At 41.8% G+C, this 12,167-nt stretch overlaps 1 protein-coding gene across 2 annotated transcripts; it reads right to left on the bottom strand.

Annotated features, from left to right (window-relative positions):
• Positions 1-1,988: 1,988 nt before the first annotated feature.
• Positions 1,989-8,098, bottom strand: kdm8 (lysine (K)-specific demethylase 8). Of its 2 annotated transcripts, none has more exons than XM_084570080.1 (8): positions 8,007-8,098; positions 6,166-6,644; positions 4,974-5,146; positions 4,295-4,427; positions 4,146-4,196; positions 2,447-2,596; positions 2,252-2,344; positions 1,989-2,167 (listed from the first exon to the last, which is right to left on the bottom strand). In XM_084570080.1, the coding sequence occupies exons 2-8, from the start codon at positions 6,619-6,621 to the stop codon at positions 2,003-2,005; spliced, it is 1,221 nt and encodes a 406-aa protein (XP_084426206.1). In that variant the 5' UTR covers positions 6,622-6,644; positions 8,007-8,098; the 3' UTR covers positions 1,989-2,002. The 2 variants fall into 2 exon arrangements, with proteins under 2 accessions (XP_084426206.1, XP_084426207.1); XM_084570081.1 differs by having other exon boundaries at positions 6,166-6,641; positions 8,007-8,086.
• Between the last annotated feature and the right edge of the window lie 4,069 nt (positions 8,099-12,167).

The following is a 12,167-nucleotide window of genomic DNA, read 5'->3' on the forward strand; positions in this document are numbered from 1 at the left end:
ATTCCCATTGATTGAGCACCATAAGTGAGCCTGGGCTTTTTAATTTTATGTTTTATCCCTTCAGCTTAACGCTGAAGTACGTTCACACTAAGGGATAAACAAGAAACAAATCTTCGTCTTTTTAAGCTGTACATCCATGCGTCACTATATCGTAGCACAAGATAAATCTCATGGATTTAATCCTAATTTCCCAGATTTATTTGAAAATCAATGAGGCCATTAATCAAACAAAAAGCAGAAAGGAGAGAAAAGAGAAGGCGCTAGGGAAGGTCCAAGTTTAAGAGAAAGGGTTACAAGCCCAGAGGACTCACATTACTTCACTGGTAATTGAGTATTGATCACATTATAATGAGAGTAAGCAGTTTTGTGTGATCCTCAGTCAATTGTGCCACTTACCTGACAACGACGAAGCGCCTAAGGGCTAAATGAAGTATACAGCATTTACTCACAGAATTAAATCCAGGCAGGGTTCATATTATTAGTTTAGAGAGATAACCTTGTAAGGAAAGTAACTAGGTTGGGATAAGTCTATTACCCGAACACCGGCATGTTTAATGCATGAGCTATTTGTTAAGCCGCAAGCTGCACTTGCAGAAAGTTGTAGTGTCATCGTTTTTTCTTTTAAAGCGTTAAATGCTTTTACGTCTGCCGGGCTTTAACAAAATCTAAATACTGCATTTTATGACAATGTAAACGGTGCATTTCAGCTAATAGGGTTTATCTTTAATTAAAATATGCAATTTAAAGAAAGCAGAACCACATAAAATGAATGTCACCACTCACGCTGCAGAGGCGGTACTGCAGCTCTGCGTGGCTTACCTTCTAGCAGGGTTGACTTATGTTCTTTTTTTCTTCATTATGGTTTAGCTGCTACGTTATGTGTGCGATATAAAGACTAAGTAAGCTGTTGACACATCAACACCGGTTGAAAACTGTACTATTTTGATACATAGAAAACTCTCATTTTTAGAGCCATTTTCTCTTTGCAGCAAGTTCGAGCAGCTTCTTGTGTTTCAACTGTAATTTCTCTGTAATATTCACTCATCATTTGCTGAATAAAAATGCCTTCCTGTTTGTGTTTTATTAAAGTATTCCCACAGCTTTCCAGCTCCACAGTATTGATTTCCCACGACGCCACTTTATCCGGCCGTGATTTTGGTTGAAAATCAGATCAAATGTGCACATCAGGGCCGATCTGCTTAATTTTGTCACATCCCCACATCATAGATGCAATAAGCAGGCTTGATTGAAAAGGACCTACGGGATACATGGCCGGGGCTTGTCAGGGGTCTGGGATCTGCCGCCGTCTTTGTAGTCGGGTTCTGTGTTTTTGGTCCTAGACAAGAGCTGCACTGTCAGGGTACTTAACCAATGGGATGGTTTTAATTTCAAAGTCTGTCCGTGCCCAGGGGATTAATTCATTAAATTTATTAATTAAATTTTCATCTGTGATCTGCCTGATTGCCTCAGACTGTCAGTTTAACCAGAGAGTCGTGTTTATTACCATATTCCTGTACCTGTAGCTGGCTCGGTTTATTAAATTTGACGACTTGCCTCATTTCCATGAATTATGGAAATCACACATCTGAGGTTATTTGTAGGAATAAGGTTGAGAACACAATTAAATAAACCAATCTGAAAAGAGAAACATATCCCTGTCAAATGAGATGACTAACAACCCTTTGTAAATTATATGCCGAAGGAAATGAGCACGAACAATTTTAACCGCTCATTTGTTTTTCTCGTGGTTTTTTTTGTGCTGCTGGTAGCTTTCCACACAATAGGCGCTGTTGCAATGATCAGCGGCACAATTATACTAATCATTCAGCAATGTGTGTTCATTGTTAATGGATGAAAGGTTTGCTTGATCAGCGGTTGTCTTAACATTTCTGAGAATTAGCCTCACATTAGTTTAAAAACTCTTGATTGATTCCCCTCCGCAGCAGCACAAATCAAGCTGAACTCATTCGATTTTTTTATTTTTTTTATTGTGAATCCGCAATCATGACCACCAGAAGCTGACAGAGAAGCTGAGTTCTAAGGATCTGACATAATGCCAGTGTCGGACAGGGATGAACAGCACGTCTCCAGGCTGCAACACACATTCAAGATACGGAGCTTTGGCAAACTCTGGGAAACGCTCAGCGTCTGGATTCTCCACCTCCACCTGCACAGAAGAAGCCAGAAATAGGAAATGCTGCATATATTTGCAGGTTCAACACGTGCTATCTCTGGAGACTGTCAATCCCACCTGACTGGTGTTGTGAAGCAGCGGTGATTGATGAGGGTACAGCTTGTCTGTGTCCTCTGGGGAGTATAGGCGAATGTATTTGCTTCCCACCACCTGATAAACAGGGAGGGGAATCCCATGAGGTGAACCGAATGTGATCACGTGATAGATTTCTGACACAGATTCAGAAAGCAGCGCTGCTAATTTAATTGTCACCTGAGCAAGGAAGTTCTGTTGAGGGTCTTGGTGGAGAGGAGACACTGTACCTCCGGGACCGAACCACGCGTTCACGGTGATGTCGTCCTCGTCTCCTTCACCGAGGCAGCAATAATCTGGGAGGCAGATGTCTTCCTTCAGCTCTGGTATCTGAGGGACATCAAACCAAATAACAGGTACAAGGCATTTCCAACCAATTTCCAACCAATTTGTTTTTGCTTTGTTACCAAATTGGTTTCTTATAGGCTCCAGCCCCCTAAAGCTAAAAAATGCGCATCTTCTTAAGTTTTCATCTTTTGTAGCACCTCCTTTGGGTTGACTTTTTGGTTTTTAGGTAACTGTCACTGCTGAGCAAAACTGTCACCTCATAGGACCACTAGCACGGCTGAAGACTCTTTTTAACTGGCGATCTCAATGTTTATATACACTCAGTTTCCGGTTCATAAGGTACACTTGAACTACTGTTCAGAATCTGTTTCAATCAACCAACATCATCACTGCAGGGCTGCTGTGTCGGACTGCTCTGGTTTTAGCTAAGTGTTCTTAACGAAGTGGGACTGAAAGGATGTACAGAGTCTACAAACTGTCTTGCCTGTGGCGACATTCCTATAAAAAATGGAAAACAAAAGAAACGCTGTATTAGTTTACTGCTAATGTAACCTGTATCTAGTTTGTCATCTTATTACATCAGATAAGTTTGATATATTTCCATAAGTCATTTTCAATAAGTAACAAAGAAGGAGCAGCCACAGTGAGCTGTTAGATGAAGAGCTGCAAGAATAAAGGCTGTGCACCTCCATCTTCTAAGTACGATAACCTATGCCTTTCACAACTCACATCACATCACTGTTGACCACAGAAAGATGCAAAATGGTCAGTTATTGCATGACTAATTTATTAAAACGACAACAGTTTGTCTTGGTTGTCCTCACAACCTGTAGTATTAAACCATATTTGCTGTTACTGCCAGTAACTACAGGCATCCCCAAACCGACTAGAACTAAAATGTGAGATTGCAACTTTAGCATATATTTATATATATATTTTTTTTATTTAGCACCATTCAGTCTGCTGTCCTGTGTGTAATGCAATTTCATCGTGACTTTTACTTTAGGGACAACCTGACCTTTTCTCTCCCAGCACCAATTTCCGATTCCTCGAATTAGGGCGTGTGCAGCTGGAGATTCAATACCAGGAGGAACATTTGAAATTTTCAGCTTGTAATATTTGCCAATACATATAAAAATAATCATTTTAATGCTTATAATGTGCTCCTTGGGCAAATTCTCATGTTGATTATCTAGAAGAAAACACTGAATGCTTCTTTTTCGGTTCCTAAAGTGATGTTACATAGTATAAATAAAGAGCTGATTGTGAAAGATGGGGATGTAGAGGGGAAATTCAGGATGAGTGATGACTCCTTTCCTGGCCTCATTCTGATCCATGAAACAGCTGAAAATACCCAACTATTAGCTTGACAAGGTGCCCTTTCTGGAAAGTTCAATCCAGACAATCCACTCACTTTTATGGTAAAACCAGGGCAAGAAAGCTAATATTGTTCCTAGCAATATGATGTGAGGATGACAGCTGGAGGGGAAAGAATCCCATTCTTCATACTGCTTAAAATGCCATCTGATTATTAAAATAATAAATTCAAGTTTTTACAATCATCCCGTAATGAATAAAAGCCTGGCCGCACCTGGTCAAAAAGCTGGTGCTGAGCCAGGTAGCCCGGAGAGTTCCCTCCATCCTGGGAGATTTTGATGCACAGAAAAAAATTAAAGTGTTAGAAATCACAGCATGGATCACCTTTTGTTCAAGTTCAAGACCTGCTGAGGATGCACTTACTTTATGCAAAATGTACCTATCAATGAATTCATTGACCGTGAGCAGCGTTTGCGACCAGTCCTCATCCGTGTACCTGGATCCCACCTCGACGGGAACAGTCCGACAGCCGGCTACGGACCTCAAGTACTCTATGCTTATGAGAGGGAGACAATTTCAAGCATAGTTTACGAACAAGATCTGCTCATTCTGGATCCCAGCAATGCTCAAGAAAATGTTACATAAGCAATCAGATGCCAGGAGCCCCGTGTCAGGTGTCGGGGTGACTAGTCAGCTGTGTGGGAAGGAGAACAGTGAAGAATATTCTTAAGGGTCAGAAATGAGGGGATGCAGTGACGATAAAATCGACCTGAACTCAGTCCAAGTTGTTCCCATTAATCCACATTTTTTAAGGAGGTACAGGCTCTCATCTAGACAAGTGCCCTCTGCTGTGTAATTCAGTCTGATTTCAAGGCTTTTGAACATAAGTAGAGCTGTTAGGTGCTAAATCCACGCTAATGCTAATACTGTGACATTTATTTTCACAGACAGAACCAAAAGTTTTAAAAAGGTTTTCTAATTTAACTACTTTCTTTCTTTCTAACTTTCTTGCTAGTGTCTGAGCTCAAAGTAATAACATAAGTAATGATAAAGTGGTTCCAAAAAGGGAAAACAACTGACGTGGTGATGTGAATGAACAAACCTCCAGGAGTGCTTGTTGAGGGCGGGCCAGTGGTCAATGATTCCCTCTAAGATCACTGGCTTGAGGGGGAGCAGATAGTTTGTACTGAAGCTTTCCAGTGAAGGACACTTTATCCTGGGAACGGCCAACTCTGCTTTGATCACCGGAACATGTGGGCTCGCGATCTTTATTCTCTGTTAATGATGTCAAAATGAAAAGAGAAAAGATGAGTCAGTTCAACCTTAAAGGAAAATAACAAGAAAGACAAAGGGGCTGCGATACGACTTCTTATCAGAGCTGAAAATACAAGTTAATTATGAGTGAACTGTCAGAGCGGAAGCAACTATTAATAATTGCTATACACCGATCAGGCATAACATTACAACCACTGACAGGAGAAGTAAATAACATTGACCATCTTGTGACAATTCAATGTTCTGCTGGGAAACTTTAGAACCTGGCATTCATGTGGATGTTACTTAGACATGTAGCACCCACCTAGACCAGACCAGGCACCCCCACCCCATAGCAATGACACTCCTTGATGGCAGCAGCCATCCCCAGCAGGATGCAGCATGACACACACACAAAAACTCAGAAAACATGAAGAACAGCACAAGGTGTTGACATGGCCTCCAAATTCACTAGATCCCAAACTGATCAAGTATCTGTGGGATGATCCACAGAGGCCCCTCCCCTCAACCCATAGGACCCAAAGGCCCCCACTAACAACATTCTGGTGCCAGAAATCACAGGACACCCTCAGAAGGACCATGTCCATTCTCTGATGAGTCACAACTACACAATATTAGGATGGTGGTCATAGTGTTATGCCTGATCAGTGTATGTCAATTGTAATTTGACATTTGAGAGCTTGTTGCACTTTACTTTCAGTGACATCTGATGGAGTCCAACATGATGAAGGGTAAAAAAATAAATAATAATCTAAGACATTCATGCTTTATTCTGAAAGCTCTAGCTACATTTACAATGAGCCCAGTATCTAATAATCTGAATAAAATCACAATCATAATGAAACCTCCTCACGTAACCACCGCAGCCAGAAACATTCATGTAAATATAGGAAATGTGTGCTGCAAACTTTGAACCATAGAGACTTGAATGTCAGTTAAGTCAGTTAAAGGTATGCTTAGTGAGATGGTTAAATAAACTGAACACACAATAGTGTGTTTTATGCAAAAAGTCCACTGACCTTGACCTCAGCATGTTCACTCTCGTCCTCGTCTTTGGCAGACTTCCTTATTTCACTTTGCAGAATCCGAACAACATCCTGAAGTATGTTATCCATGATGGCCGCGCCCATGAGGAAAGCCATGTCACAAGTCCTGACAGCCTGCAGGATCTCATCTTCCGACGGATTTTCACGGCACAACGCGGCCACTTTGAAAAGACAGCCATAAGAGTACACACGCCTCCACTCTTTGTCCACATGGCGCCATGTCCCCGTGTTGAGTCTCTCCCATGAAATATCCAGAATGACCTGAGCATTAAGCATGCGGCTGGCACTCGGTGAGTCACTATACAGCTGCTGCCTCGACCGCTTCAATGTTTCCACGACACTCGATTCCACGCTGTCACCGAACTGCAGCGGAAACTGCTCTTCATTAAGAGGCAGAATGGCAGAGACTTTTGACCACAGCGATGCCATTGATGAGAAGGTCTTTAGTTCTGCTGTGGGGCGGACAATGGAGGTGAGTCAAGGCTGCAATTGCTCAGGCAGCACTTAGAATTTTAATTAAAATTTACATAAACACCGTTTAGAGACTGTCTGACTTTTAATTCAATGACATTTTCAGTGGTAAAGTCGTGATTTAATTCCCCGTTCTGTGCTTAGCTGGTCATGGACCTATCATTGTATCTGCTAAAACTGCCTGTCATCATCACACGCACACACAGGACACTTGTCATTTCAATCACCGAAAGCCTCTTCGCAGCAGTGAAACAGGTGCACACGCCAAATTTCCAAATTGGCAACTACAAAACGCAGGTGAGGGCATCACGAGCCAGAACCAAGAGTGTGACACATGCACAGCCATGACACTTTGTCACAAGGTTTCTGGAAGCGGCACCTCTGCCTCTGTGTGACTCCATGCATGTTTGGACGCCCCGTGTTGGCTGGTGATGATGCCAACGTGCGAGGCAGCCAACTCTGAGCGCCCGATTCATTTGAGTACAGAAAGCGCAGCCTTGTGAACTCTGACGCAACTAAACTGAACTGAATGGATGCATTTAATGTGCCATATGCCCGAGGTATGCCACGACCCTGAAGTGCACTCTGGCAGTGCTGATAAGACTGATTTTTATACGGCCGGAAGAGCTAAAGAGAGAAAAATGAGAGAGAGATGGAGTGAGATGAGAAAGAGACAGATGTATAAAGAGATTTTTTTGGGATGATGAAGAATCACAGTTAGTTTTAATTATGAAAGAAACTACAGAAGGTGGGAGGAGCGAGCCTTTGCCATTTACCTTTACTATTTTTTTTTTTTATGCAGCAGCAGGAAGAGGAAGCCAACAACATTCTCTTTGAAATCACTGAAATTTGAAATGTTGAATTTTATTTAAGTTTCGCTAAAACGCGAAGAGATGCACCGGAAAACCGGAAGTCAGTTCTGGTTTTGCAACAAATTAAAACAAATTAAGGTTAAGGACCCACACACTGCTCGATTATAAATCCAATAAATAAATAAAAATATTTTTTAATACTTGTATTTTATTTTATAAATGTGTTGCTCTTTTTAATTTAAATATATATGAATCATATATTATATTAATGTATATATTTATAACGCTTTATTGACTCCAATGTATCAAAAAAAATGAAGCACCATTATGAATATTGCGTAGTTCTTCTACTAGTTAACCCCATAAAATATCTATATATTATGTAAATTATGTGTGAAATGTTGGAAAAAATGTGGAGAATAACGTAAGTGGAAGCTAACACGTTGAACAACGGCGCGTTCAAAAGACGACTCGTTTTGACATACTGTGATTACTGTGAAGTGAATTAATATCCTAAAAGCTTGCATTTACCTGTTACTGTCACATTTTCGCCGTTTATCCAATAACATTTGTGCAGTAACTGTGAGGACTGACACCGGCAACGAAGGTGCTCCAACTCCACACAGAACTGTGCTGCCGGTGGGACAACAAAAACATACCGGAGGGAAACTCGAACAGCGGAAAACGTTGGTTCCACGTTGCGTTGAAGGATTTTTTAGAACTGCACGAAAAGCTGTAAACTGCAATGATTAATTACACCAGCTAGTTGTCAGTGCTATTTCTCAATTTCAAGGATGCTTTCAGATTCTAAAACATATTTGTATTTAACACTGGTCCAGTGGAGGCACGTGCACATGCTTTAACATGAGACATACCACTCTGTGAAGCCAGGCTCACATTGAACTGGATGACATCTTGCTAAGTGCTTGGAGCGCATAAGAGACCCACACTCCAGCACGCACGCAGGCACACTACACTCTGCACACACCTGTTTGTCATGTTTTGCCAATTCCCTACTAGGCACACACCATCCTACATTCTACTCCTACACAGTTACATTCGCCCAACCTTCTCAGTCTTGTAGCAACTCAAAAGCCTGTTCCTCTTTTCAGATTACCAACCATCTGTAGCGTAGCTCAGTCAGTTATAGCAAAACAGGGCTCTGGTGACAGCACAAAGACACGCATGAGTTAATTTATAAATCTGTCTCAACAGGTGAGTCCGTTCACTGTAAGTCAACTCTAAGAAATGATGGCAAAATCTTTTCCCTTTCCTGCCTTTGCTCCTGCTGCTCAGAAATGTATATAAACACAGATATTCCTAGAAGACTGATTGATATGTACCTCCTCATGTGAGGCTAAAACAGTAATTGGGTTTGTCTTTTCGATGTCACACAGAGATATTTGAGGGCTTTTTTTTCTATATTCAATTGCTTTTTTGGGGACGGGGAGGCCTGAACAAACACGATATGAAACCTTCGGCAGGGAAGTCTAGAATCTATAAACACACGGCACTATTATCAAATGTCAAACACTCTATGAAATTCAAATAATCTCGGTGCGAACCGCAGAGCTGTTGGTGTATGTAAAGCAGATGGAAACTGGAGAGAAGACAGCCTGCCATTCCACGAATCACGGGGGACTTTAAAATGTTTCAGGCAATTCTATTCATTCTCACTGTGTAAACAGAAGAATTCTCGAGGCTCGATCTATTGTTCACTTACTTGCACGGAGGTGAGAAATTACCGCGGTGGCCAAAACAGCAGCGTGTTCTTTTATGTTTTTTAAGCTTTTGCTGTTGCTTTTGGAATAAAAGAAATGATAGACAAAAAAGGTAATTACAAAGTTAGTAGAATAAAGTGTATTTGAGTGTTTTGTAACCTGCACAAGAGCCATTCTTGTATATGACATTAAATGAATATCATTCATTTAAAAAATAGGCGTAACTAAACAGAAAGCTAGTATTTATAAGATGTATTGTAAGATATATCGACCTCACGTCATCTGGCGGAACTCATCGTTCATTATTGCATGGGAGTCAGAGGGAGAGCAACGCCACATCACGATGTGAATGCTGTGTTTGTGCCTCTGTGTCTGTGAGAGCGGCGAGGGTGGTCCCAGCAGGAGAGGGCCGTTGCATTATTCACACGTGCCTGACGCTGTGGTTGTAAAACAGCGTGGGCCTGCACTGAAGGTCAGAGGCCCGGTGATGTTGCTACTCTCTGTGCTGTCAGCACTGACCTCATGGGCAGGTTGTCCATCCAAAGCTTCATCGGCAGGGGTCAGCGACCTTTCCCCTGTTTACGTGGAAGGAGAGGGCGATCGCTGCGCCGGTTCCTCCCCGGGCCTACTTATCTGGTGCCCTTCATAAAATATTTCAGGCTTTTATTGTACAATGTCATGAGTAATATTATCTATTTATGTAGTTTTTTCTTTTTTTAATTAACTAAAATGACTTCATATGACATTAGGTTTTTTTATATTGACCAGGAGTGGCTGCACTCAAGCTGTTTTCACATTTCTGCATTTTTTTTTTTTTTTTACACATTTGCCACAACTAAAATAAATTAGCATCTTTAAATCTTTATTTGCAACTTAGATCTGAAACTACAAAGGAGTCTTTGCTCTCCAGTCTGTCAGTGAGGTGGGTGTAGAAGACAGCTGAAAAGGGCCTTGCATATAATATGAAGTTTACTGTTGCTGCTGTTATTACTTAACGTTCACTATAGAATTTAATAGTCACATTGTACGAGAAGATTTGGGGATAAAGCTTTCTTCTCTGGGTTAACAGCAGTTTTTGCTTCCCAAGGTCTGTGGGTCACCTGACAGCATGTAAATAAAGGTAGTTTTGGTCCCTATATTAATTTATCAAAGCTTTTAACAACATTTAACTGCTGATGTTTTAACAGTACCTATAGCAAATCTATTAAAAAAACACATATGCCCCTTCAAGTTGACCATACATGACACCTCTGCTGGCAGGTGGAGTTTGTTACGTGTGAACAGGTGAACTGCTTCCTCTGTTTCTAGTCTTTATTGTCTAAATAATTCTGCTTCTAACAGCCTCCGTTTGCTTTTCAGCACACACATTGCTTTCATTAGCATCTAATTTGCTGTGCAAGACTTTGCGATGTGATCTAAAGCTCCATTATTGTTACTAAATGCACACTTATTTACAGTTTTATGCACTTATTTCTTTTCCTGACGTGCACAATTATCCCAGTTCATTAATCTCAACATTTAATTTGTATTTTGTTTATTTTAAAGTGGTGCAGTTTTTATTTTTGGGTGGAGAAAAAAAAAAAAGTCGTTTTAACCCCTAAATCCCACTAAATCAGATAGTTTACATGTTAATATTAACTATGAGAGTTACGTGCTTGGTTTGTTTTTAATCAAAAGTGAAGTGATTCTGTTTCATATTTCACTCTGAGCAGATTTTCGTAATTTAATTCGGCTTTGAAGTGAGCGGTTTTGATTTTATGCCCCTGCAAATAGGAGTCTTTCCTGACACATTGTTTGGATTCTCAACTGTGTCTGAGTTTGTGCGGTAAGCAATTAATTTGGTTTGTATTATCATAATTCCCTTTGAACCTGGGCTTGTCTTGGTGGTGCTGTAACAAAAAAAAAAAAAAAAAAAGTCTCAGCAGCAGCCGCAGCAGCACCCGCAGTAGCAGCGGCTCTGGGTATGCCAGCAGTCAAAGAGGGCAGCAGGGCAGCGTGGACCGTGACTGTCAGCGGTGTATTCCCAGGGGCCTGCGAGGGTTAGAACCACCGGGAAGCCACAGGAGGGATGTAATCACCTCCATTACGCTCCAGGTGCTGCTGAAATAAAAGATGGAAACAAGCCTCCAGTCGTGTTGCCATGGATCAGAATCCAATTAAACACTGTTTAGCTTGACACAAACTGCCAGTCGTAGCCTGTTGACTCATGAAATTAATGTATTGTCATGGCACAAAGAAAGTGTTGCCACAGAGAGTGCAGTGTGACCTGGAGCAGTACCTATCTGAACCGCTATAGCTTCATTCCTGGGTCATGTAAATTTCATAGGCAATTGGAGCATCAGAGAGAGAGCACAATATTGCATTAATAATTTATTTTTTTTTGAGTGTGAAGGTCATTTGTTTGCTTAACCTGGCACACAAACACGTATCATGTCAGTACCTTCAAATTCAGTGCCACATTTATCCCCAAGGCATTTTATGCATGCATAAAGTCTAGCAGAGGTTAAGGGTTGCTGGATTCCTTGGAGACCCGGTAATGGATATTTGGAAATGCCCTGGAGGGGTAACAAATGAGAGGTGTAAAGTTAAATGTGCTGTGAAATCATCGGGAGATCTGAAACAAGCTGCCTTTACAGCCTCGGGGAGGTTTTACGCCGACAATTATCTCCGGGCCCGCCCAGCCCTCGGCTCAGTGTGACCACAGGTCAGCGTCGCGGGTCTGCTCGCTTACAGATGTTGCCGGCGACTCGGAGGCAGGGATGACGGAGCCGTCCCCTGGGTCACGGCGAAGACATGGGCTCGCCAGCTTGGCGTACCTCCACGGAGCGGTGTCAGTGGAGCGCTCCTGCCCACTCGCTCCGAGCAGGTGCTCACTTCAGTGGGCTTAATCTGGGACGCTAGAGTGCAGGCAGTCCGTCAAAACCACTTTGGATCAAATTAATGCAACCAGGTGTGCCCCTGCAGTTGGGGC

Source organism: Chelon labrosus (genome assembly GCF_963514085.1).
Source record: "Chelon labrosus genome assembly, chromosome: 21".
Classification (NCBI taxonomy): Eukaryota; Metazoa; Chordata; class Actinopteri; order Mugiliformes; family Mugilidae; genus Chelon; species Chelon labrosus.

Excerpts from the sequence above, each read along its gene's own strand:
- kdm8 (XM_084570080.1), bottom strand. The coding sequence starts at position 6,621 with ATGGCATCGCTGTGGTCAAAAGTCTCTGCCATTCTGCCTCTTAATGAA. Across the intron at positions 5,147-6,165 it reads GTGAACATGCTGAGGTCAAG|AGAATAAAGATCGCGAGCCC; the intron begins GTCAGTGGACTT and ends CATCATTAACAG. Across the intron at positions 2,345-2,446 it reads AACAGAACTTCCTTGCTCAG|GTGGTGGGAAGCAAATACAT; the intron begins GTGACAATTAAA and ends CCTGTTTATCAG.